This window comes from Trichosurus vulpecula, chromosome 7, assembly GCF_011100635.1.
Source record: "Trichosurus vulpecula isolate mTriVul1 chromosome 7, mTriVul1.pri, whole genome shotgun sequence".
NCBI lineage: Eukaryota > Metazoa > Chordata > Mammalia > Diprotodontia > Phalangeridae > Trichosurus > Trichosurus vulpecula.
Window position 1 is genome coordinate 121,195,238 of NC_050579.1, and position 26,964 is coordinate 121,222,201.

The 26,964-nt window shown below is 37.4% G+C and overlaps 1 protein-coding gene across 2 annotated transcripts in view; it reads left to right on the plus strand.

Moving 5' to 3' along the window:
* The window catches only part of NHSL1 (NHS like 1), a 171,450-nt gene extending 144,779 nt beyond the window's left edge, over positions 1–26,671 (plus strand). Inside the window, exons 4-8 of one of the 2 annotated variants that reach the window (XM_036766479.1) lie at positions 1,736–1,928; positions 7,093–7,224; positions 14,681–18,061; positions 18,612–18,744; positions 24,074–26,671. In XM_036766479.1, the coding sequence (XP_036622374.1) occupies positions 1,736–1,928; positions 7,093–7,224; positions 14,681–18,061; positions 18,612–18,744; positions 24,074–24,806 (4,572 nt within the window). In that variant the 3' untranslated portion in view covers positions 24,807–26,671. The remainder of the gene's footprint in view (positions 1–1,735; positions 1,929–7,092; positions 7,225–14,680; positions 18,062–18,611; positions 18,745–24,073) is intronic. The other variant, XM_036766480.1, reaches the window with a different exon arrangement.
* Positions 26,672–26,964: the final 293 nt, after the last annotated feature.

Genomic DNA, 26,964 nt, shown 5'->3' on the forward strand with positions numbered 1-26,964 from the left:
ACCATAATAACCTGGACCTGAGTCCTGGTCAGTCATTCCCCACATGGTTGCGTGACTTTGATCAAGTCACTTTATTTCTTTGACCTTGTTTTCTCATCTATAAAATGAATCACTACCCTACTCATGCTAGAATCATCAAGAATCAAATGAGAAAAAAAATATGGATGCAGAGTTAGCTATGTAAACTTTAAAGCACTATTTGAATGTCAGGGATTATCTTTATTATTGCTGTCTGAGTAAGTGAAGTAATTTAAATGGTAAGATAACCTTAGTAGTTGGCAAGCAATCACCACTACCTATTTTTAATAATAGTAATAATAATATCATAACAGTTTTTCTACAACCTTCATTTCATATTTCCTTACAAAATGTTACAATGAAATTAGAAATGGATCAACAGACTTTTAAAAGAGAGTGCAGTTAGAATGCATCATTAGAGGAGTTTCCATTCAGTTGCTGTGTAGTTTCTCACAAAAGCAAAGTAGCTTGACCGCTGCAACTTCTATTTTTGATGACTCTGCAGTGTCTTCTTGTCATTGAGTAAAGCTAATCTGTGGCTTTATTTAAGTTTGTAACCAATGGATTGTCAAAAGAAGCTCCCCCTTTAAATAAATACCTTTTAAAGTGCTGTAAGAAGAAGGGCATTGAAGGTTATTTTATTAGTATGTGAATCTTTATGAAAACTGACGCAGCAAGCAATGTTTCCCATAGAGCTCTGATAAGCTTCAGAGCAAAGCTTTATTAAAACTTGATGTACTTTAACAATTTCACACTGATGTTTCTAAATATTTATTTACGTTTTGAGAAGAGCAGGAATCGTTGGTCTGTAATAGCTGTTTCTTATAAGAACCAGCCCGCAGATTCAAAGTCCGGAACAAATTAGAATAGGCTTAAAAATTGTGGTGTGGACAGATTTTTTTTGGCTGGATTTATTAAAATGGAAAATATAACCTCTAAGCAATAGTGTTTCTTCAACTTGTCTCTCTAGGCCCATGGAAGAGTAGCACAGAATCTCAGAGTTGCAAAGAATTTCAAAGGCCAACCTAGTCAAAACTTGTATCTGAACCAGAATGTTTACAACGTATCTGTCAAATGGCCAAATCCTTCAAGCCTTTGCTTAAAGACTTCCCTGTGGGGGGAACCTACTATTTCCCCAGACAGCCTCTCTGAGCCTCAGTTTCTTTATCTGTAAAATGAAGAGGTTGTACCAGATTGCTCTCTAAGGTTCCTTCTAGCTCTAAGTCTATGACCCTACAAATCCCTAACTTTACATTTAATCCTATGAAATTACATCTTAGATTAAGTCCAGTTTTCTGGCATTTGATTTTTATTTTCTCAATCCAGACTGTGTCACCAAGTACATTAATTATCCTTCCCAGTCTTGTGTCACCTGCAGATCTGATAAGCAAATAAAGTATGCCTTTATCCACATCTCTGGCACAAAATTTAAAACAAAAAGTTGGAGGTATGTTGAATTAAGGCATGATCTATTTATTGATGAAGCTGTGCTGGCTTTCGAGGTTTACCACATCCTTCTTACATGTTGACTACAAAAACCACTGGTAAATGTTCAAGATGTGTGAGTGTTTTCCTTGGAACCTTCAGTGTCTAATCTTGCCAGTTATTTTGACTGGATCAGATTTGCTAGACCCTTGTTAAAAAATAGTAAAATAAAATTTAAAAGTTGTATTCCTCAGTTAATGACATGCCATGTACCCTTCTCTTTTTCTTTTAGTGTTCCGTTTCTTCCTCAGAGGAAGAAAAACTTATTGCTACCAGGAGAGCTAGAACTCCAACTTCAAATGATTTATCTGATATTAACACCCAGACAAACTGGACCAAGTCACTTCCACTGCCAACACCAGAGGAGAAGATGCGACAGCAAGCACAAACAGTCCAGACAGATGTGGTTCCTATTAATGTAACTGGTATGCTTTTACAATTCAGTCATTTGGTATGCTTTTGGGGAACATATACAAATATAGGCTAGAATCTTTTAGAATTCTTACTTATTTTTTTCTTACAGAATTTTACCACTTTTGCATTTAACTATAGAGCATAAGTAATGCCTTTATCTGTAACCCAGCTCTGAATTCAATGATGAAAATGTTAATTTAAAAATTAAAGTTACCTGACTCTTTTACTGAAGGGTAATGTTAAGACTTGATGTTTTAGCCATTCAGCTTGAGAAAGATTTTTTCATGAACCTACATACCTGCTATCTTAAGATTTCAGTTGTGGAAGAGGTTCTTATGAATTCATAGATTATTATTTTAGGTAAAAGCATACCTTTAGAGATTCTGGGCTATAGCCCAGAATCTGAATTTTACAGTTAAAGAAATTGAGGCACAGAGAGGGAATGTGGACTTGCTCAGGGTCACATAATAGTGGGAATGGGAGCTTCCTAATTCTCTGTTCAGTGCTATTCCTAATGTGACTTGCAGTCTCTAAAGTGTAGTCCTTGATAGTAGAGATTTGATAATTACCTTAAACTTTTTTTAAGTGGGAGAAACAATGCTGAATCTCAGAACACTCTTTGTTAATTATCTCAGGAAGAAATATCTACAGAAAGTATTAAGGCCTAGGAACATCAAGTACAGTGGTTTCTCTAATAGGGTTTACCATAATAGCTAACAACTCACATTCATATTCCCTTGCACTTTAAGGATAATGCAGTGCTTTTCTTTCAACACTGCAAGGCAGATAGTACAGGCATCATTTATTTCCATTTTACGGATGAGGAACCTAAGGATCAGACAGATTAAATGACTTGTCCACAGTCACACATTTTTTGCTAGTATTAGAATTTGAATCAAGATCTAGTCTTGGTTTTTTGGTTTTTGGTTTTTGTTTTAACTACGAATTTACTAGGGGGAGGCGGGGGAACCCAACAACATAGCAAAAACAAAAGCACTAGACCTTGCTTTGAATTCTGACACTGACACAAATTTTTAACTTTAAAATGAATGGATACATATATGCGTGTGTAGACATAATCTACACATGTATGTGTATCTATACAGAAGTGTATCATATGTAGCCATGTATACATACATATGTATATCCCTCACTTTTAAAGTTACACAATTTAGAATGTGATAGTTAATTCTCAAGCTTTATATCCACATTCTTTTTGAGTATTAAGAGTCAACTCTAAATTATCTGCCATAATTAGGATAGAAATAGAAAGACAAACAAAGTCCAAATGTGGGTCTTACATGCATATTGTTTTCTTTCTTTGTGAGACTTTTCCTTCTTAATATCTAATTGAAGCCAGGAGAAAATGGGGATTGCAAAGGGCTTGGATTATGCATAGACTAGATAATCCACCCCTGAACAATGCAGAGTTGACAGTTTCAATCATTTTAGACCACATGTAGGCATAATAGACATGTATATTCATTATAGATCAGAATGTCTAAAATATGTCCTGTAGTTTTAGAGCCTGGAAGGAAACACAGTGGTAAGCAGGGATGAATTTTCCATAAAATTAAAAAGAATTCCCCTAGCACCAGTACTGTATATGAATAAGGCTGCTGCTGCTCCCTGCCAGCAGAGGCATCTGCACAGTGACACTGGTGACTGTAGAAATGGCTAATAGCAATGATTTTTTTTTCTTGCTTATTGCTGAAGGGTTGGTTTTTGTTTTTGTTTTTTACTTAGAAGAAATGGTAATATTATATTTAGCACTGCCTATTTGAATTCTTGAAAATCCTAACAAAAAACTGGTTATTCAAAACTCCATGTGGTCTTCATTCCACATATGTTTATTTTATTTTAGACTTGCACATCATATTTCATGCATGGCATTTTAATCTGTTCTATTCATAACTATTACCATTGATGCTCCTATATCTTGTAGCTATCATATAACTATCTTTTTATAAATATAAGTGGCTGTCTTACAGCATAACATGTCTCTTCTTTTTGGCTTGCAAGTCAACCACACAATAAAAGCAACATATAATCATGCAATTGAAATCCAGAGAAGATCCAAAATTACAAGCTGAGATGAATGTTACTATAAAGCTCAAGATTTTATTAGGCTTTATTAGGAGACTACATTATCATGAGCATAAGAAATAGCAAAGATAGGAGACTTTTTAGAACAAAGGATTATTTACTATGTGATTTCAACTTAGTGACATAAACATTGGCAGAGAAGAAGCTCAGCATTTCTTCTTAAAGAATGAGTTCTCTTTGGCAATTAAAATGCTAACCAATTATAAAGATTAGGTACAAGCCTATTAGATATAAATGAAGTATTGGAGTTAAGAGAGGTCATATAAATCCCCTACTTTTTAAAATATAAAGTATTTTTAAAAATAAATTTAGTTGTCCAAATTGATCTGTTGTGTGACTCTAATGTTCACTATATTACTAAAATTGAAAGAAAAAAATTATCTTGATTCTATTTCACTATGAGTTTCCATACACCTTAGACATTCTGTTTACTTATAATGACTTACTAGCTTAGTAATCTTAATTTGCATCACAGAGGGAGCAACTTCTTTCCTTTCTAAGTAGGTAGTTTTCATATAGTTTTTGTAGAAGTTATGAAAAAAATTTAAGCTATTAAAGGGCTGGGGGACTAACCAATGCAGCTTCTCGTAGGGCTTTACTTTATGCCCTCATTTACTTGGGTGGACTAGTCATCCTGTAGTCTATTTAGTGGGACAGAATACACCTAAATTTATCACTTTAAATCTGGAGTAAGGCCTTCAGGCACAGAGATGGGGCATTAACACAGCAAGCTAGATATCTAGGGTTAAAAACTGATTGAATCCCTTGGGTCTTGAACCAGATGGGACTCAACATATTCTAGAATAGAAGAGAGAGAGAGAAGGAGAGTGAATTTTTTTTTTATTTTTATGGAAAGTAGCACTGCACATGATAGGTAGATTTGTAGCTTGTCTAGTTAGAAGGAAAGTGTTGAGATAATGGATCATCAAACTCAGAATCAAACAAAATGATTTAAAAATAAGAAATTAGTATCAAATAAATGTATTATAAATAAAAAAGGTAAAATGTTATAGAGTGTTGAATTTTGAGCTACTTGTGGATGAGAAATACACATTGCTTCATTAACACTGACCTTTTTGGGCCAAGATCTAGTAGGAGCTATTAGCTCTCACACTACCAGGTGGCAGGTAGAACAAGGAAAGTTAACTGGAGTCAAAATGTAAAAGAAGATGATCCTCATGTTCTTATTGTTTTTGCTTCTAATAATTTCCTTGAAGCTTTTGGGTTTGGCTTTGCTTTTTTTTTGTTTTTTAAGGGGAAAAGAGCTGGAGAAAAAAAATGCAACTTTCTATTACCATTCTGGCAAATTTTCTAAATCTTAATGTTGTGATAAAAACTATATATCCAGGATGTCCCAAAAGTCTTCATGCAGTTTTAAGCTATAGTAGCCTAAATAGCTTTAATAGTTTAAATAAGCTTTAATAGCTTAAAAGTATACAAAGAATTTTGGGACAGCACACATGTGCACACATACACACTCACACATATGGTGACAGGAACTTTGATTTCTTTGGTATGAGAACTCCCAAGTGGCAACTCCCTCTTCTAGTGCAGGTTGGAAGGGCCTTCTCTTCTTAGCACAGCTTTTCTTTCTCTACCAGGACCAAATTTAGTGACAAAACTACTGGAAAAAAATAGTCTTCAATAGCTGTACTGCACATAGGCATTCAGTCTGCTTTCCTTGTAAGTTTCATTGTTTTGTATTCCATGTTTATGAGATAATTTGAACTTTACATTTGTAATAAATCTCTTTTTAATAAGAGATTTACCAATTTTATAATGACACAGTAATGCCTGGAGTCAAGAAGATGTAAATTCAAATCCAGTCTTAGATACTTGCTAGCTGTGTGACCCAGGGCAAGTCACTTAACTTCTGTTTGCCTCAGGTTCCTCAGTTGTAAATGGGAAAAATAATAACACTTACCTCCCAGGGCTGCTGTAAGGATGAAATGAAGTAATATTCGGACAGTGCTTAGCATAGTGCCTGGCACATAGTAAGTACTATATAAATGTTGGCAATCGTTCTTATTATATATTATTGTATATTATATATTATTGTTATTATTTAAAAAAAAAACCTCTGTTTTGAGTGTTTTGAACTTTTTCACAATTTCTCTGCTTTATAATGATGATAGTAGATGGATATAACCAGTATTTATATCTAGTACTCAGTTTTCTGAAGAAAATAATTTGGCCAATTTGGCAAGAAGGCCTTTTTTTAAAATGGGGGTGATTTTTGGCAGCTCAAAAAATGTATAAAACAATAATACTTCCCCCTCCCTCAAATTTATTTTGTGGCATGTATGACAGTTACACAAACTTAAACCCTAGAAAGTTACATGGGTTTACCATCAGCATTTCAAGTTTGAATATGACATGAGCCTGAATAGCTTTCCTATTTTCAGTTTTTTAAACTCCAACCACATACAGCAGTGTTACTGGGCCTCATTGGGGAAAATTACTCTATCATTATAAGACTTTTTATTGTTTCCAACAGATGTGTTTTTGGGTATCATAAAAATTGCCATATTTATACCAGTTATCCATTGGGTCATTCATTTTCTCATTTATGACATACTTACTAGGTGTGAGGCAGCATGTTAGTCATGGTAGGAGGATGTAAAGGTCTTTCTGTCTTCATGGAGATTACAATTTTGGAAGATTACAAAAGGACTGGATAGTTATACATACTATTGGAACCACAGAAGGCAATTCAATAACAAAGGATCGCTTTCTAGATAATATGGTAACCCCCTTCTAACTTTAAATGTGATAGAAAGACATTTGTTGCTGTCTTGCCCTGTGTTTGGAAAGTGACTGGGTGATTCCTTTGCGGTTTTGCTACTTTGGGAAGCACACAGATATTGAAAGAGCGGGAGCCAGCCTCTGTGTGATAGTGGGCTTTGTTTCTCTTTTTTTCCCCTTAAGCCAACATTCTCATCATATGACTGAGCTAACATCATTATTAATGCCTTTTTTCATTTCTACAACAAGCTACTGGAAGAAAGTGCATGGTGTCAGCGTGCTTCAAATTAACTTTGCTTTGCTTGTTCCACTACTCTACATTAGGGGAGAATTTCGACCGCCAAGCCAGCCTTCGGCGGTCTCTAATTTACACAGACACTGTTGTAAGACGGCCGAAGAAAGTCAAAAGGAGAAAGACTATTACAGGAATCCCTGACAACATACAAAAGGAGCTAGGTATGGCTCATCAGAACTGTATTTCATTGCTCTTCATCCTCACTGCCTGTTATTACTAAACTAATCCCATTTACTCATGCTCATAAAACCAATACAGTCTGATGGCCTGTTATGATTCTAGTGGGCTGGGGTTCTTCCTACATGAAGTCCTTTGAAACAAACAATCCATGAATACTGACTAGCTTGGCGAATTTTGGTGAGGTAGTGGACAGAGGAGAGTATTTCTAATTCGAACTGAGATTGTAGGAATTTATATATATAGTAACTAGTGCTTTAAAGGTTTATAAAGCATTTTCCTCATGGCAACTCTATGAGGTATGTTATCATCTCAGTATTCCCAGGATTTTGAATATTCTCACAGGTGTACTTATTATTCAGGGTTTAAGCTTTCATTTAATTTAAAATTCAAATCTTCAGATGAGAAAGGACTGTAATTGGATAACTTGGCAATGGTGTTGAAATTTTATTTCCAATAAGACATATCCAAAACTTAGTTTGAGAATAATTTAGGGAACATTAATTATATTTCACACACTAACTACCTCAGTGGACTTATTTGCCAGCAGCAGCATCCATGAAAACAGTTATCAACATTCAATAATTTGCCTTTAGGATAGTTACAAGTTTTTTTTTTAACTAACATTATCTTCTTTACCCTATACTAAAACTTTGTGGAAGATTTTGATCTCTTTTTTTTTCCATTTCTACATTTTTTCTAAAATGTTTTGGGTATGATTTTCATTTTCTCCTTCATGTTTAGAGCAACTCTAATCTTATTTTCTGTAATGCTGTCTGGGAAAGTGATTTATTCAGGACTCTAGGAATATCAGAGTAGTTCTAGTTTTCCTAATTCTTAACTCTTTTCCCTGTGGATTTTATTTCTATAAGCTCCATACTTTTGAAATCATTTCCTTTTAAGGCAAATGTAAATTCATAAAAAATTAGTTATTCATAAGTATTACTCAAATTTGAAGAATTAGTCATAAGAATTGCTCTACATTTGCTTAATACTTTATTATCCCCAATTTTATCATATCTTAGCAACAAACAGATCTGCTGTAGCATGCATTCTATGTCTTCTCTATATCCAAGATCATTAAACTGGTTTCTGCCAATAAAAAATGAGTGTCTGAAAGAACTGGGCTTGGTCCCTAGCTTGTCTTATTTTAAATAATATAGCCACAATGCAATAATAATCCAGTGAGATATTGTCCCTTTTCCAGCCCTTTTATTTGACCCTTCAATTGCTGAAGTGTACAATCTCTCCTTCCCCCACCCCCAACAATATTCAAAAACAAATTTTGCTGCTTCATCTTCTAGACAGCAAAAAACATGGCTATACCAACCAAAATCCACATGATTTGGTGAAAATCACCATAGAGGTAAAGGAAGGCTCTTTTCTCATAATGGGAGAGGAACTCAGGCATGGAAGAAGGGTCAACTGTCTACAAAAGTATGAAATGAGTGATATTCATCTTTAATTTCTCTATTTTCTTCCTGCATACCTCCTATTTTAGTGTACCACAGTCTATTTAATTGCTTTCTACCCTTTCCCCCAGGGTCCTTATTCTGACTAGAGTAGATATTGTAACACCCTTGTCAGACTTGCCTTCTTGAAGACACTTGTAACTTTTCACATCAAAATTTTATCTGCCCATTCTTTAAGGAACTCACTCCCTACTATGCAATGGCAAACTAATCTGGATGCAAATGGGATAATTTGTTGCTCTCAGAGAAGCATTTGAATTTTATCAGATGGTTTCTGGAGAAGATCTTATAACCTACTATCCCAAATCTAACATATTGCTTCCACTTGATTCAGATTTCAGGTATTCCATCCCTTAGCAAGATAGTCATCAGAGAACTCATATGCAATAATATTTATTGAATCATCACAAGAAGAGATTTGACAACACTGAAAAGAACATTTTTAGGAAGGGGAGAAAATCATACTAGTAAAAAAGCAAACATTTAGTTCTTGGAGATCACATGTAGAATGAGTCAGTAGTGTAGGATGATGATCCTACAGTGGTGGTGGTGGTGGTGGTGGTGGTGGTGGTGGTGGTGGTGGTCCTCTCGTTGGTTTTGGTTACAATTGCTGTATTTTATGAATTCAGTGAGCAACAAATAATCTGTTGTGGGACTAATGCTTCATGCCTTTCTAGCCTGGTTTAGGACCTTCCAGAGCTTATATTCTTGCCCTCAAGTGTCCAATAGGACCTTTAAGCTCTGATGAAACATCAGAGTAAGATTCAATAAACAATGGAAAATTCAGGTACTTTGGCAAAGGAATGAGGGAATATCTTCAATAGACTGCGTTTTCAGTTGCTATCAAGTCATACTATAATAGCTGCCTACTCACATTCCAAATGCAAAATCATAGGATTGTAAATCAAAACCTGGAGTTTCAGAGGTCACATAGTACAAACCCCTTCATTTTATGGACGCGTAAGCTCAGAGGTTCCCAAATTTATTTGGCCTATTGCCCCTTTTTAAAAAAAAAATATTACTCACTGCCCCCTGCCCCCCAGAAATCTACTTTCTTTAACCATTTAACAGTTTTTTAAAAAAATTTGTATAATTTCGAAAATATAATAAATTTTTTTTGGAAAATGACACATCTTAAATTTAATAATTTATTGTAAATTTGGGGTTTTTTTTCCTGCATTGAAATTTTGATGATGCAATATTGCATCATTTAACCATGTAGTATCATATTATGAACAAGTCATTACATGCACATATTCCTGCCGATGCATGTTGGACTTCTTGATAATTTGCAGCACACTCACCTGCCAACATTTGCTTGTGAAGATCTGTTAACAGACTTGACCACTGATCAGTTATAACTTGCTTTTTATGTGTTTATTTGGAAAATAATGTAATCATTATGACTTTAACTCTGTAACATGACAGATGAAACTTGTATGAATGGTTTTCCAAAATTTTTTTCTCTTCTTTCCTTATGCTCCCACCACCCCTTTATTTTTATTCAGTGCCCACCCCAATTGCACCTGAGGCTACTACCATGCCCCCCATTATTCCAGTGCCCCCCAGGGGGCAGTATTGCCCATTTTGGGAACCTATGAATAAACGGAAGTTCATTATCTAAGTGACTTACCTCCAAGGACATCCAGGAAATAAATCACAAGTTGGGAATCCAACCCAGGTTCTTTGACTCCAAATATAGTGTCCTCCTCAATTGAGGCCACGTAGCCTGTGTATCATACATGGAAACATTAAGGTTGAGATACAGACAGAATTTTATTTATATATATATATACACACACACACATACACACACACACACACATATATATAGTGCAGATTCTAGAGGTACAGAGTTCATCATGAATACCTGAGTACATAGCATTGAACCAAGTAATACCATGTATCACGGCTCAGTTCTTTCTTTTGTCCTGTGGGGCCACTGTGGTGGAACAATATTGTTAGTTCACAGCACATCCTATGTTCCAGTAATTACATTGTGTCCCTTGAATGAGGGAATGGTTTCTAGGTGCCCAGGCTCATTTCTTCTTGGAATCAAGTCTCATAGGACTGAATGACAAGCACCAAGTTTAATGTACTAAGGGTTATGGGTGAAAGTTGAAAAGAATCAAATTTAGGCTTGCTATAAGAGGGAAAAAACAGCCTTTGTAATAATTAGAACCATCTAAAAGTGGAATTGGCTATCTCAGCAAGTCGCATGTTCCCCCTCACTGGATGTCTTCAGGCACAAGCTGGAGAGCCACTTATTGAGTAAATTACAGAGGAGATTCTTGTAATGTATAAGTTGGATTAGATAGCATCTAATGTTCCTTCCAACTCTGAGATTCTGTGCTAGGAGGAGTGAGGATTGTCATGCTCAAGAACATTGAGTTTTACAGTGAAACTGTGGCTGAAGAAAAAGCATTATAACAGCCACAGGTCAACTAGGACTATAAAATCATATTCATTTTTCCTAGAAGAGACATCTGCTCTGTCTAGTTCCTCTTCTGGGGTAAATACGCTAACTCTCTAGAGAGTTTGACATTGGAATTATGGGAAAACATACATATATATATGGATAATTTTCTTTTTCTAGCAAATCAAAATTTAGCAATGCCTAAGATAACCAAAAGGTTTCCCATTTATGTTCACTTTGGCTATTTATTGCTCTCTATTTGGTTTATACTGTAGGCACCTAGGTTTTGAAGTTCTGAATTTTAAGGTATCTTTGTTCACATTTCCCTTGAATAATCAAGAATAATCTTTAGATGTGACACAGGAAAGAGAGGTGTACAGTAAAATAGCTTAGGTAAATAAAGACTATTTAAGAAAGTCACTAAGAAAAAATACTCAATTTTAGTGCCTCCAAACTGATGATCTGGGTGATGTACCTCATAGATACCTCTCAAGTAGCTGACAGAGTTGAGCTCTTTGAATCTGAGTAAAAACCTTAATTTCTCACATGATGGAATAGGAAGTATATATCAGAGTATGTATAGAGTATGTTGTAAATCATGTAAATAAGCTTTTGAAGAGGCATCATGTTTTAAAAATTAGGTTTGTAACTCCTAAATTTTCCACAAAGCATATCTAGAACTGATGTAATTTCATCTGTGAATCAAATTACCTAGTGTTTTTTTAAAGGGCTAAACAAGAAAGGGGGAAAAGATGACTTATTTCCATTTAACATCTTTAAAACCATATTAAATTTCAGTTGAACTTTGATTATCCCATTTAAGATTTTACCTTTTTAATGCAGTATATCAGCTATCTTCCTAGTATTAGGTGATTAAGAGATTTTTAAAAATTAAATTAAATTTTAATTTTCCTTTTTAAAATTAGAAAAGGCAGTGTAGTATAGAGGAGAAAAAGCTGGCCTCAAAGCCAGGAAGGCCTGGGTTCCAGTCCCACTTCTGACACATACTGGCCTTGTGACCCTGGACAAATCACTTAACCTTTGGGTGCTCTATTTCAGTGGCAAAACAGGAGCCACTAAAGAGTACATAAGGATCCCTGTGAGCCTCATATTATGTTAGAAAGTCACATATTATCTCCATTTAAAAAGTTATTTTGTTAAATATTTCCTACTAACATTTTAATCTGCTTCAGACCACACTCAGCAGTGTGGTGGGCTGCACATTTGACATCTCTGCTCTAGGCAACTGTAAGATTACATATAAGACTATATGCTTTGCAGAGAAGGTACCCACCTGCATGGATAGAGAATGTTTTCTTCACCAAGGAAATCACAGGTCCAATCTCTATCCCTATTCAAAAATTAGAGTCATTTTTTTCTATGTCCTCTGTACATTTCCAGAAGGTAGAGGCAGCTCTAGATCAAAGTTCAAGAACATTTTGAGTCATTTATATTATAATTGGCATAAGAGAAGTTTTCTAAAGACCTATATAGATTTTCCAAAAATATTTGCTTGTATATTTCCTAATACTTAGATGAGTAGAATATATTCATGGTACAACAAACAATCTAGGAGCCCTCATACCATAAATATAGCTTTGGTTACATATATTTATAAATGATTTTACTACCATTTTGAAAAACTGAGGTTGAATTTGGCTTTATAATTATGGCCTGAAAAAATACAGAATATCTTTTTATTTCTCCTTGTAAATAGGTACAACCCTATTTCTAAATGCTTTTGAAGGCAAATACCCTGTACAATTTACTGTTGACAATTCAAAGATATCTAAAATGCCAGCAGAAAAACATCTACCCCAAAATGTTAATTTTTGCTGGAAGTACTTTGCTTTGATGACTGAAAGTTTAAATATGTTCAGTTTTAAAGTCCATACAGACACTATCACCATCATTTTTCAATTAAGCAGATGATCCCTTATTTTTCAATCATTCTTTCTTCCCAAGAATGGGTGCCATTTTTCTTCCCTTTCAACACTGGTGACCATTTCTTGGTAAAGAAAATAATGTTTTCTGATCATATCTCAGTTCCAATGGGATATGTGTTCTTTTCCCTCCTCTGGACAGGACCAAAGATAAAAATTTTCCACAATATCATGGTAGGAGAAAAGAAGCTTAGCACATTGGGTTGATATTGTGGGAAGCAGTTTTTTTCCATATAATACCTCTCATACTGTTGATACAAACTTCCTATTAGCATATTGATGTAACCCTCCTATAGCGGGGAAGATTTTTAGGATTTTGAACCCAAGATGTATACATCCCAATGACAGTGGTAATGGAGCAAAGCAGAGTTGATGGCAAAAGAGCACTTTGAGCTATTCCAAATCAGAGATGAAAAACAGGTGAATGATTGTTTAAGTCATAGCTATTATTATGTTATTGGAACTGACATCATATAAGAGAGGGCTTACTGTTGGTACCAATTCCATCAGATTCTTGCTCAGACAGTAATACAAAATGGAAAGAGATGTTTATTTCTTACTGTAGTAACTTTCTTCCCTATTTATTTTATCTTAGTGATTGCTATGCATTATTTCACTTTTCATTTCACTTTGGCAAAGTTCCTGGCTCCCTGAATTTTTTTTAAGCTGCTAGTCTTTCCTGGGAAACTGGAAAGCTTTATGTTTAGCTCTACTTATTCTTACTCCTTCCTCACACCCTCTATGCTTCCTTCCTTCCTTGTTTTTAGTTGTAGAATACATTTACGTTCTGTTTGATGCATAGCTCCAAGAAATAATGACAATTTGAAGAATTCTTCACTGGATCAGAACTTTGCTTGGCAAGATTTCATCTATTCCTATTCCTTATGCCCCACCAGAAGTCACTTCTTTCTGTCCATAGCACAACAGATTGCTGTTGAAATTTTGAATGTCACCAACAGATGATTATGGTTTAAGATGGAGAAGAAAATGTTTAAAACACAGATGGGTCTGTAAATCACATTTTTCTTCCTCAGCAATGCCTTCTTACATAAAATATTAGTGGTATTAACACTATTCATGCCAATATGCTTCACAAATGGCAGCTAAGTAATCAATTATGGCTCAACCATTGACATGTAGTCACTTCTGGGAATGAAGGTCACAGACCAGTAGCCACCCTGTCTGTAGCCATGGAGAGAAAAGTAATTCTCTTTGTTCTGGAGGTCTAGAAATAGACTTCAGTCTTATTGGTTTGGGTTTTTTAAGTCATCTGTGAGATATTTACAGTCTTCATTAGAGTTTAAGAGATTTTACTTTCTGAGATCTGAACATAGCCCTTAGTCTATTGGAGAATGTGAAAATAAAGGAAGAGAGATACATAACTTCATGATAAGCTTTTTTCTTCTGGCAATTAACAACAGATACTTGAACTGCTTTAAATGTCAATAGAAGGGGAGAAAAAAATCAAATTTAAAAAGAGGGTATTTTATTAAATTGCTCAAGAATCAGGGCAAATGACTTTTGTATTGTCTGCGTATTAGGGGAAAGGTGATGAATCCACTTATCATTTTGTTTTCAGGTAATAACTGTTTTTCTGCTTTATCTCCAGCTACTGGCATTAGCCAGAATGACTTCCGTGGTCACTCAATGTATGTCCCAGACCACTACTCCACACTCGGAAGGCTTGACAACTATCGATCTGTTGTTCAGCGTTCTGAAACCAGAGACTCCAGTTGTCAGACTGATGAAGTAAAAGTTGTGCCCCCTTCAATGAGAAGAATCAGGGCCCAAAAGGGGCAAGGTATTGCTGCCCAGATGAGCCAGTTTTCCATCTCATCAGGGAACATGTCGGTGATGAGTGATTCTGCAGGTATTGTTTTTCCTCCACGCCTCCACAGTGATGGAGGTTTCCATAGCCTTCCTCGTTCTGGAACAAGGGTATGCCTTCAGCCACTAGAGACACCACAGGGTGTTGTTAACCCTGCAGAAGATTTGGCTAGTATTCTCTCCTACCAGATAGGTAAGCTGCAAGTTGATGAGAGCCTTGAACATGTAAGATGTATCTCGGGGCCTGGGACGTCATCAAGGCCCAAATCTGAGGAGTTGAGGCATCATGAAAGTGAAAAAACAAGTCCAGCTTGTGTTGTTTCTCCTCATGCAACCTACTCCACCAGCCTCATAGCAAATGCCACAATTTCTTCATCCTCAGAGGTTATTGCTATTCACACAGGCCAGAATACTGGACAACTGGACAGCAAAATCACCAGCTCATTATCTTATGCAAAGACAATGAAGTCCAGAGACAATCTTGCCACCATGAGTGCCATAAAAGATGATCGTCAGTCTTCCAGTGTTAACTGGAGTGAGAATAGCTCTACGCGACATTCACAGACCAGCAATGTGGTCACGATGGCATCCCTCTGTGACTCAGATATCTCTCTGAACACTCCAGGAAGCAATGAGAATGGGTCCCGAACTGTCACGTATAACTGCAGAAACAACCTGAATTTTCTAAACCATTCCCAGGATATTGATGGCAAGAGTGAGTCCAGTTACTCAGGAGAGAGAGCACATGGCAGCACAGAGTCCTGGGAATATAAAGCCTCAGGTAATGAGAGGGCATCCCCACACAAGCCACTTTGTATTACTCCTGGCTACTCTACCCCTGCTAGTAACATGAGCAGCAGTAGTTTAGAACCGGCCTCAGTCAAAGAGGATGCAAATTCTGTCTACTCAGTAGACCATGATGGCTTCTACACTTCCATGCATATGGACTCTGGACTCAAGTCAGGAAATCAGTGCAATAGCAGGGATGGCTTTGGGAACCCCAGGCACAGTGTGATTAATGTTTTTGATGGTAAAGTGCAGAAAAACCAAGGTGACCGGTCACAATACTGTGATAAATCTCTGCCACGAAACATTTCCTTAAAGAAAGCGAAGAAACCTCCCCTTCCACCTTTCAGAACAGACTCCCTTCGAAGGTCCCCCAAGAAAAAACCCCAGCCCAATGGGCAGGTGCTCAATGAGACTTTGATTGCTACCCTCCAACATTCCCTGCAATTAAATCTGCAGCGTAAAGATAGTAGTTCCCCTTCTCAAAGCCCCTGTAGTGATTACGAGGAACCATGGCTCCTCCGTTCCCGTAGCCAGAGCACAGTCAGCACAAGCAGCAGCATGGTATCAGCCACAGCACCAAATGTATACTCCCTCTGCGCAGTCACACCATCTCAGAGTGACACAAGCAGTGTCAAGTCAGAGTATGGTGATCCTTGGGGTTATTACATTGACTACACTGGCATGCAGGAAGATCCTGGGAAATCTGGCGGAACATGTCCACCTAATGCTGTGGCCCCTTCGGGTGATTTTGCCACCAGCCATCTCCAGGAGGGGTCCAGGACACCTCTTCCACAAGGGTCTAGTGGACTGGCCAAACCAAAGAACATGTCCCCAGAGAAATCTCACAGGGTTACTTCCCCTTCTAGTGGCTATTCCAGTCAGTCAAATACCCCTACAGCGCTTACCCCAGTGCCTGTGTTTTTAAAATCCATCTCACCAGGAAATGGAAAATCAAAGTTGAAGCCCAAAGTGCCTGAAAGAAAATCCTCTCTGATATCTTCAGTATCCATCTCTTCATCTTCAACTTCTCTTTCTTCCAATACTTCAACTGAAGGCAGTGTGAATATGAAGAAGTTAGATTCAGCCATAGGCACCCCTCCCCTTCTTCCTCTTTCCCCAGCATCTGTACATACTCTTGATCACTCCCCTCTCCCTCCTCCTCCTCCTTTAGCAGATGCCTTGGAGCCATCTACTGTACAACACTCCCCCATTTTCCCTCCTCCACCACCAGAAGCCCTTGCTTCTTCATTCCTTTCAACTGATACATGCTTTCCTCTTCCCCCCACATCCTTCACTATGCCAGGTTCAGTTGCTTTCTTGCCACCACCTCCTCCATCTCTCTTTCCCTCTTCACTTCCTCCACCTGCTCCACCTCTTGACCCCAAGTTGATGAAAGAAGCTTGGCCTTCTTCAAAAAAGTGTAGCCAGCAGGATTCTTCTTGTGCTGTCTTTAAACAGCCTCTCACCAAGGAAGAAACCACTAAACCACCAATGCCCCTAATAACCACTAAAGCATTACAGATGGTACGGTTGAGGCCTGTGAAAAAGCCCCCAGGAACATCAGGAGCGCAGCCAGGCAAACTAGCTTCTGAAACAGAATCTCAGGAAAATAATTCTGTGGTTCCACAGGGTCCTTTAAAACCAACTTCTACCTTGAAACACAGAGAGAGCATCAATGGAGTAGACAGCAGCAAAGCCCAGAATGTCCCTGCTAAAAACATGCTTCCAGATCCTGCAAAGGGCTCATGTTGGGGTCAGCACAGTAGAGCAGCTGAGCTTGACACCCTTCAAAGGCATGGAGATGCAGCTCATCCCATACCATGCTCTGAAGCGTCCTTTGCAGAAACAAATGCTGAAGAAGGAGTGCAGACTTCTGAGCAGGACGAGGAATCTCCTGGCCTCAGGACTGCATTGCTCCAGAAGCACCCCAGCTCTCCAAAAGAGACACATGGCTCCTCACCCAGTAGGAAACCACCTCCTGTTTCAAAGAAACCCAAACTGTTCCTTGTCGTGCCACCTCCGCACGTAGATTTCACAGCAGAGAAAACAACCAACATGAATGAAAGTGCCAGCAGCCCAGGCAGGGGAGAGGTAGTTGATGTGAATGGCAAAGTGGCAAAAGAGGGTTTTGCAGCAGGACCTGGTTCTGCTGAGACAGACTTTGAAAGCTTGGTGCCAGAGGGAGGAGCTGCAGGATCCACCTTCCTTGCAGGAGTGGAAGCGGATGTCTATATGGTACAGCCTGATGCATCACCAGCTCAAGGAGCTCCCAAGCAGGAGGAGCCAAGCACTTCAGATGAAGGCAGCAGGATAGAGAGCAGTGAAAATAGTGGTGGTAACGTGGGAAGTCCCCCCTCTCGAGAGGATGGAAACAGTGAGTCTCATTTCTTTTTGTCTTTCTCTTTGCTAATGTGTAGTTAAGCTCAGTGGAGTTTGAGACTTTTAGACCTAGGACTGAGGCATGTGAGATTAGATTAAAATATTCAATATAGTTTTGCTTAGAGTTCCTACAGTGCCTTGTACAGTCATCTAATTTAAAAAAAAATGGATTAAAAACAACCTCAGTCAAAGCAATTAAGTAGGGAATGGGAGGCTACATAAAGCATTTTTATGCTGGTATCTAAATAAGTTGTAAGAATTTTTTTAAAAAAAATGTTTAAATGAGACATTGGGGTTTCATTGGGTTTTATATCATTCAACAGAAAAAAGCATGGGAATTAATATATCTCTCATGCCATTTCCTCAACTGGCCTACCTCACCGTTTTTGCTCTGTTCTTAGTGAAAATCATCTTGTAAACTACAGTGCTTATACTCCTGTGGCTTTTGCATTTTCTGAATAGCAATGAAAATTATTTTAATAGCTTAAAGATTGAAATTCTAGATCATTCCTATGTTAAATATATACATTCTTTCTCCTTTACAGTTGGGGCATTTGAGGCTGACATGGTGTGTACCTCCCCTGGACCATGCAATAGCCTTAAAGAAGATGAGGGTGATGAGGTGACCACTCCAAGTAGACCCAGGACTACAGAAGATCTTTTTGCAGCTATCCACAGGTATTTAAAAACTGTTTCCTTTTAAGTGCTTATGACAGCTCCCCAAAATGTCCCAGCTTGTTGTTAGAAAAAGTTTAAAATCCATGAATCCTGCTTAGATTTCTGACTGATGTATCTCTCTATTACTGGTAATCAAGATAATATAATTATGTTTAATTTCTTGTGATCCAAGAAACAAAATTTGCTTTGGTAATCTAATGTATCTATAAATTCTAGGTTCTAAAATTATATTTTGAGGTTCTCTCTTCAATATATTTTGTAATTCTTTGCCTGACTAACTTCACTGTTGATTTTATCTGTGTCTCTATTTCCATTTCCTTCTTTCCCTCCAACTCCTTTACTCTCTGCTGCTTTTATGGTGCAGTTTGGGACAGAGATTCAACACATGCCTCCTGGCAAGCATGACATACACTGGCAAGTAACACCAACTGTCAGTCATATGACAAAATATATGACAAGAGCTGGATTATAGATTCTCATAATCCAGTCGAGGATGAGATGTGGAATGAGTGTCTTGGTGCCCTGTGGTTTGAATGAACTTAGTATTCCGGTATATTGTTTCTTTCCCATCTGCAGGCTACAGTTCCTTATTTTTAGTTTTGTGCCAAATTAGTTTTTTTTCAGGTAACTTGTAGGCATCAACAAAAGTAGACATCTTTTAGGCAGAAAAAAAAGCATAGTTTGTTAAAAGTGGATTTTGAGGTGTACTGTTAGTGCCATCTACTGGACTCAGAGAGTTTTTTTTTTAATAATATGGGATTTTTTAAAAAGTGCTTCAATTTTTACATGCACTTTGCATACACTTTTTGAACTAAATACAACTTAGACTTGAAATTTTACTCAATAAATCATTTTCTTGCCTCCTGGTGACCTGGCATATCATAGTATTTTAGTAACTCCACATGGATTGTCTTATTATGCCTGAGAACAAGGAACTTCTATCAAATACAGGTATTCAGTTTTCTGTGTGTAAAATGACATTACATGAATTGCCTCTTGCTCAGAAGACTATTGCATAGGCTAAAAGGCACTGTTCTGCCTACATTCAAGATTCCTTACATAATATAAACACATCCCATTTTGGAGAACGCCAAAATAATATTCTGTACACATTAAACCTAATGCATAAAACAGTTCTAAAAAATCATGTCAGAGATTATAACCCAAACCTCGACCTTCTTAATTGCTAAGTAATGCTTTTCACCTGTAGATTCAGCCATTAGCAACAAATAGTTGGTTCTAAAATTATCTCTTCAACATTTCATTCCTCTTCTTTTTAGTTGCCAAACCCCAACCCTAGGGAAACTGGAAAGAAGCATGCTCTGAGTCTAAAACCAGTAGCATTGATGATCAGCCCACAAGCTTGCAAAGAGCATTAGATCCAGAGTTAAGAGGCTACAATTTGACCTGTTAATTTGGATTTTTTTTCCCTCATACAAATTGCTTGGACTCAGTGGGGAAACCTGACCTTTCATGTCATGTTAAATAGGTACTTTTCCTAAAAAGCTGGCATAAGTCTCTGGCATGTTTTCCTGTTGTGCACCCAGGTTAAAATTCCAGTTCTACCACTTGCTGATAACATGACATCAGACAAATCACTTCATCATGCTGGGTCTCAGTTTGCTCATCTCTGAAATGAAGAAATTGGGCTAGATGACCTAAAAAGTCTGTTCTAGTTCTAAATCTGTGATCTTATCATTTGTTTTCTTGGCCTTAAGTAAACACCAAAATAGAATGTTTCCCTTCCTAATGATTCATTCACATGTGAAGATGTGAAAACAAGCTTATGCATTTGATATCCTGTATAAAATGTTGTAGATGCCTAAATAAAAGGACAAATATATCCTTAGTGTAGTTTGCGATTTAAAAATCAAATGTGTGTATTGTCAGCTTCATGAGTAGCATATCCATGTTGTAATTTATTGGCAGGAACAATAAGAATTCATTTAAATGATATGGATATAATAGTTAATATTTTTAAAACAGAACCCAGACTCCATATTAAAAGGAAAGAAGGAAAGAAAGGAAGGAAGGAAGAGAAAGAAAGAGAAAAGAAGGAAGGAAGGAAGGAAGAAAGAGAAAAGAAAAGAGAAGAAAAGAAAAGAAAAGAAAGAAAGGAAGGAAGAAATTGATTCTCTGAGTTCACAGGCTTCAAATAGCAGTTTCATAATGCATATCAACCAAGTTTAGATTTAAAGCCAGATGGAAAATAGAGCACCCAAGGAGGTGTGAATTCTTCACATTTATTGAGGCAAATAATTTCTAAGCCAATATTAGCTGTTTAATTAGGCTTTTAAAGCCATTTTGTTTTTTAAAAACCACATATACAAATATGATTATAAAATATTTATTAAAAACAAATTCATGTACCCCAGGTTAATTGTCCTAAATAAGGATTGATGGGGGGTAGGGGGGGCGGGAGGGGAGTGGCAGGAGGGTGGATCTTAAGCTTGGTTCAGGGTTCACTAATGGTCTTTGGATCACCTTGTAGATCATGGGTGAATCCTAGATGAAGCTTAACACTTTCCCAGATCAATGCTTTATTCAGTACAATTAAGCAAACCTTTGCATCAGTTTCTGCAGTTCCAAATGGTGACATGTCAGTCCATTCTTGGTGACACTCCCTGGCCACTATTCAGCCAGTCTTTTAATTGAGTCATTGATACTCCACTGATTGAGTTACTTTAAAAAATGGTTTATCAAAGCTCTTTTTTATGTCACTATCATTTCCTAATCAGTAAATCTCTCTCTCCCAATAAAACCTTCCCTTGTGACAAATAAGTACAATTAAGCCAAACCACTGAACACTTTATGTAATCAGAGAAATGTCGGAAAATGTACCTCATTATGTACCTGTAGTCTACCACCACTCTACTAAGATCTAGGAAACATATTTCATTATCAATCTCCTTAAATCATAATAGACCAGTAGCATCAATCAGAGTTCTGAAGCCATTCAATGTTGTCTAACTTTAGATTATTACTGAGCTACTTTGCCTCTGCCCATTTTCCAGCTCTTTGGTTGGTAACAATGTTAGAGAGAATATTATATAAACACCAGATCCCTGATAGCTAGCAATGAATTCTACACACCTCCCTTCTGTTCCACATAGGATGTAGCAGCAAAACTGCATTGGTGTCTGTTTTCTCTAGTTCTGGATTCTTAGGGTGTGAAGGACCTTCCTGATCATCTGGTAAAGTTCCCTGCCTGATGAAGCTCTTTGGAACTTGCATTTGAATATTACGTTACAGCTGTCCTTGATTTACACAGTAAATATATTACTAAAATACTTATAACCTTTAAAAATTGGATCCTGTTTTAAGGCACTGGAAACATAGAGGAGCCTGTAATTTAAAGGAATATCATAGTAAATCATTTTACATTCCCCACCCCCTCAATTTATCTATTTTGTAAATCTGTATTTTTTTAAATTTTAGTCACATAGTACCCAAAATTGTTAATTGCTTCTCGGTTAAAAACAATATTAAGCAATCTGACATGACATAGGTCAGTTATTTTTGAAAACTTTATAGAATTAGTTGGTAATAATGTACTATAACAATGGAAGTATGAAACAAGGTTGTCTGGAACTGCCTTATAAGAGATTGAACAATATCAGATTTGCTTAAACTGAGACACAGATATATTTGATTCTAGTTATGCATTGGATTGTTGAAATGATATTTAAGTAAGAACAGCAAAAAAGGCAGTATTCTGTTTAGTCAGCTAATAGTCTTGCTCTACCAGTAGTAGTAGAAATCATGTCCATATAAATAACCAAGGCAATAGAGAAAGCCGAAACAAGATTATACACCAATCAACCAGTTTTCATAAACTAGCTTTGAAATGAAATCCTCTGGTCTAAACCTCTATCTGTATGCCCCTTAAATCTCTAGTCTCCTCTCCACTCCAGGGTAGTTAGGATCTCTGAGGCTAGGTATTGAATTCTGGTATGGTCCTGTAATTCTACATCTCTGGTCATAAGAACTGGCTTCCTAGTTATTTAGGTTTGGTTCTAATAATTCAGGAAGTCTAATTGAATTTTCGTTATTCAGTCAATAAATATTTATTAAATGCTTACTTTCTGCTAGGCACTGTGCTGTGTACTAGGGATACAAAGAAAGGTAAAAGACAATCCCTATTCTTAAGGAGCTCACAGTCCATTAAGGAAGATAACACGCCAACATGCAAAGAAACCAATATAGGGGATAAAAGGGAAAGCCCTAGAAGTAAGAGTGAATCAAGAAAGGCTTCTTGTAAAAGATAAGATTTTACTTGGGAGTTGGAAGAAGCCAGAGGCAGAGATAGAGGGCATTCCGAGCATGGTGGACAGCTAGTAAAAATGACTTGAGCTTAGAGATGGAGTGTCTTGTTCAAGGAGCGGCAAGGAGGCCTGTGTCACTGGATCACAGAGTATATGAGGAGGCACAAATTATACCAATACTGGAAAGGCGAGGGTGTGTGTGGCGGGGGTGGGGGGCAGGTTATAAAGAGCTTTGAATGCCAAACAGAGGATTTTCTATTTGATCCTGGAGGTGATAGGGAGCCACTGGAGTTTATCGAGTAACAGGAGAGGCGACATGGTCAGACCTGCACTTTGGGAAGATCATTTTCATAGCTGAATGGAGGATGGACTGGAACAGGGAGTGACTTGTGGCAGGCAGGTCCACCAGCAGGCATTGTAACTAATACTTTCATATGCAGAGCTGCCTTACCAGGAGTCCTTGGTAGTGAAGGACTAGGTTACATACTAGGCCTGTCCTGGTCCAGACTGGGAACCAAATTGGAAAAGACCTGGAGGAGGAAAGAACTGGTATAATGTAAAGGTATGAGGGTTATTTGCACTGTATTACCATGAGGTTCAATTATATATAAATTCTGTAAGGAAATTTTTTAGCACAAAAAACATGGGATTGAAGTCAGTGTTCGAATCCCAACACTGCTGCTTACTAACTTTGTGAACCTGGGCAAATCAATCTCACTCAATCTCAATGTTTTCATCTATAAGAAAGGGATAATAATACTTATCACCCACCTTACAAGATTGTAGTTAGGATCAATTGAGATAATGCAGGGTATCCTAAAAGTCTTATTGCAGTTTTAAAAAAAAAAAACTGGGACAGCCTGTATATATAAAACCCTTTGTAAGCCTGAAAACTTTGTAAATCATGAAACCATTACATATATATGTCTGCTGTTATTACTGTTATCCAAAGAAGAACTCAGACGACAGTTTGAGTCTTCAGTGAGAGCATGTTGTTAATTGATTGCTACCTTGTAGACCCACGTAGGATAACTTATTTTAAAACATGTGTTGTTACATTTCAGATCTAAACGGAAAGTCCTTGGCCGGAAGGATTCCGACGATGATCATTCCCGAAACCATTCCCCATCACCCCCAGTGACACCCACGGGTGCTGTCCCCAGTCTGGCTTCCCTTAAACAAGTGGGATCGATACAGAGAAGCATTCGTAAGAGTAGTACTAGCAGTGATAACTTCAAAGCTCTGCTGCTGAAAAAGGGGAGCCGGACAGATGCCAGTTCTCGAATGTCAGCTGCTGAGATGCTAAAGAATACAGACCCAAGGTTTCAAAGATCCAGGTCAGAGACCTCAGCGGACACCCCTGAGAGCCCCTCAAGCTGTTCTCCAAACAAGAACAGGAGGGCCCAGGAGGAGTGGGCCAGGAATGAAGGCCTGATGCCAAGGAGTCTGTCCTTCTCTGGCACTAGGTATGGCCGGAGCCGGACACCACCTTCTGCAGCAAGCAGCAGGTACAGCATGAGGAACCGAATTCAAAGCAGCCCCATGACTGTCATTTCTGAGGGAGAAGGAGAAGCAATGGAACCTACAGAGAATAGAATCCATCGGACTTCAGGAGTTGGGAGGGAGAAAGAGACAGATGGATTTACCGGGAATGAAATGGACACTGGTGATCTTCGCTATTCTGAAGAGCATGGCTCCAAGGGAGCCCAGGCTCCTAACCATTTAGATGCAATAGATAAGACAGTTAGTAAGGCTCTCTCAGGACAGTGTAGAAGTTCTTTAAGGGAAGAGAGTTAGGCATCAAGGACGAATGTACTTTCCATCTTAGTATTCCAAATGATATGCGCAGGGGATGAGGTCTGGGTACCAGGAGTAATCCCAGATTGGTACCATTCACTTTGCTGAGTGTTGACTATGCTCTCTGTTTGTGCTTTGTGCCAGATCATTGCTGGCTTTACATGGTAGAGGAAGGTCATGTAGGACTTACATGGTATCTGTGCCCTCTGGCTTAAAAGCAATTAGAAGCTTAACTTCTAGAAAGCCTTTCTGGGGAAAACTTTTCCTAGATGCTAGGGACGTAAGGGTATATGTGCATTTGGGGAGACTTTTTTTTTAATTGGTAAGAAAGTATAGGAGCAGAGAGGTCAACTTAGGTAAACTGGAAGCTTCTGGGACACAAAATGGTTGTTGCTTTTGAAGTATATCAAGTTTAGTTAGTTCCATAAGCATGAGAAGGTCCATAGCTGGTGAGAGGTGGTGGCATTGCTAATTCTGGAACTAAACAAACCATATGAATATATATGCATGTGTGCTTTTGAGTTTAAGCGTGTCATGGTTAATCCAGAGAAGCTGGGAGAGGGCTGGAGTCATTGGTTCAGGTACTTTTTTCTGGGAAAAAAAAAGATTTTTTTTTCTTTTTTGTAAAAATGACAAGTGTGTGAAAATGGCACCACTACAACTTGGTGTCTGCTGCTATGCAGCCACCTGTTCATACAGCCTTCAGCCTGATTTTTAGAAGGTATGTGTGTTTTTGAATGAATTTCCTCCTTGAACAGAAATTTAAGCAACCTTGCAGAAAACTAAAATGACTTATTGTAGATATGCAAGACTTTAGTAGTAATAAAAGAGAAGAATCAGAGTGACATACTACTAGAGTTGGAATTTTCTGTTTATAAATAAAATTATTTCCAAAATTAAAATTGAAAGCTTGCACTACAAAACTGTGGGTGGAGATTTTCCTTTTAAAACTATTTTTTGCCAGTTTCTGTTTGGCAGTTTCTCATCACTTGAAATGTCAATATTTGGTAACTTTTGGTCATACCAAAGAATAATAAGTTATGACTGTTTCTAAGCTGCCTGCAGTATTCTTTTAAAATTTTTCATAATATAGAAAGGTCTATCTTAATTGTCTTAGATATTAAAAATGATACTTGGAAGAAAACACTGAATAATTCTTCTTAGTAAAGAAAAAGTGGCTGAAATTGGCATGTTGAACTGAGCTCTTGAGTCATACTAGGAAGTTTTTAAATTGAAAAACAAAAGACTTTACATTAATTGGCTTGTACAGTCTTTTATATTATCTGTAAATAACAGAGGTTGTTAATTACATTTTTAATCTTCCCCAACTTAGAAGTTATCCATTTTTAGTATGTAAGGGAGAAAGTATTTATTTTAGGGAAATGTTTGTGACCCCTACCTCTTCCATTCTCCCTGTTCTTTGAACCCCCTTGTTAGTCATGTAAATTCAGAACCTTCACTAATGCCTTCTTTAGCAGAGGGATCCAAGAAGACTATGCTGTGATGAGGCAGCCAACTGTTATCTTGCCTTTCATATGAAAATATCTTCCTAGATCTTCACTAATGTTGTTTCATCTCTCCATCCCACATCTCTACCCTAGGCACTTCATAGTCATACCAGGAAACACAATGTATCCTTGAGAATAGCCTTAAGGATGTGTCAAGGCTCCTTCCATCTGTTGTAGAATTGTTTTATTTCAAGCTGGGAAGCCATCAAGACCTGATATTATTCAACAATAGAAGTGCTTTATGATGTTTCTGCATAAGGGTCCTACAGTTTGAATTCTTAGAAGGTAGTAGCAATTCCTGTGTATGATAAAATTTAAGCAATCTTCTGTAAAGATCGGAAATGTTTGAATATTGGAACCCACTACTTAATAAATAAGTTACCTACCTTGAAGGTAAAGTTGATAACAAACCTCATTAAGAGATTATCAGATTTTTTTTCTAAAATTGTACAAATACACTATTTAAACCTGCTTTAATAAAAACAAAGTAAAGTAATATTTTAAAATTTTCTTCCTACTGTGTGTTGATCACAATGATGGTGTGGTAATGGGGCAGATTGTTTTTTGCATACTCATCAAATGTTTTGCTTGAATGAAAAAAAGAGAACAGCAACTGTGAGACCAGAAGGTTCCAGTGGGAGGAGGCAACT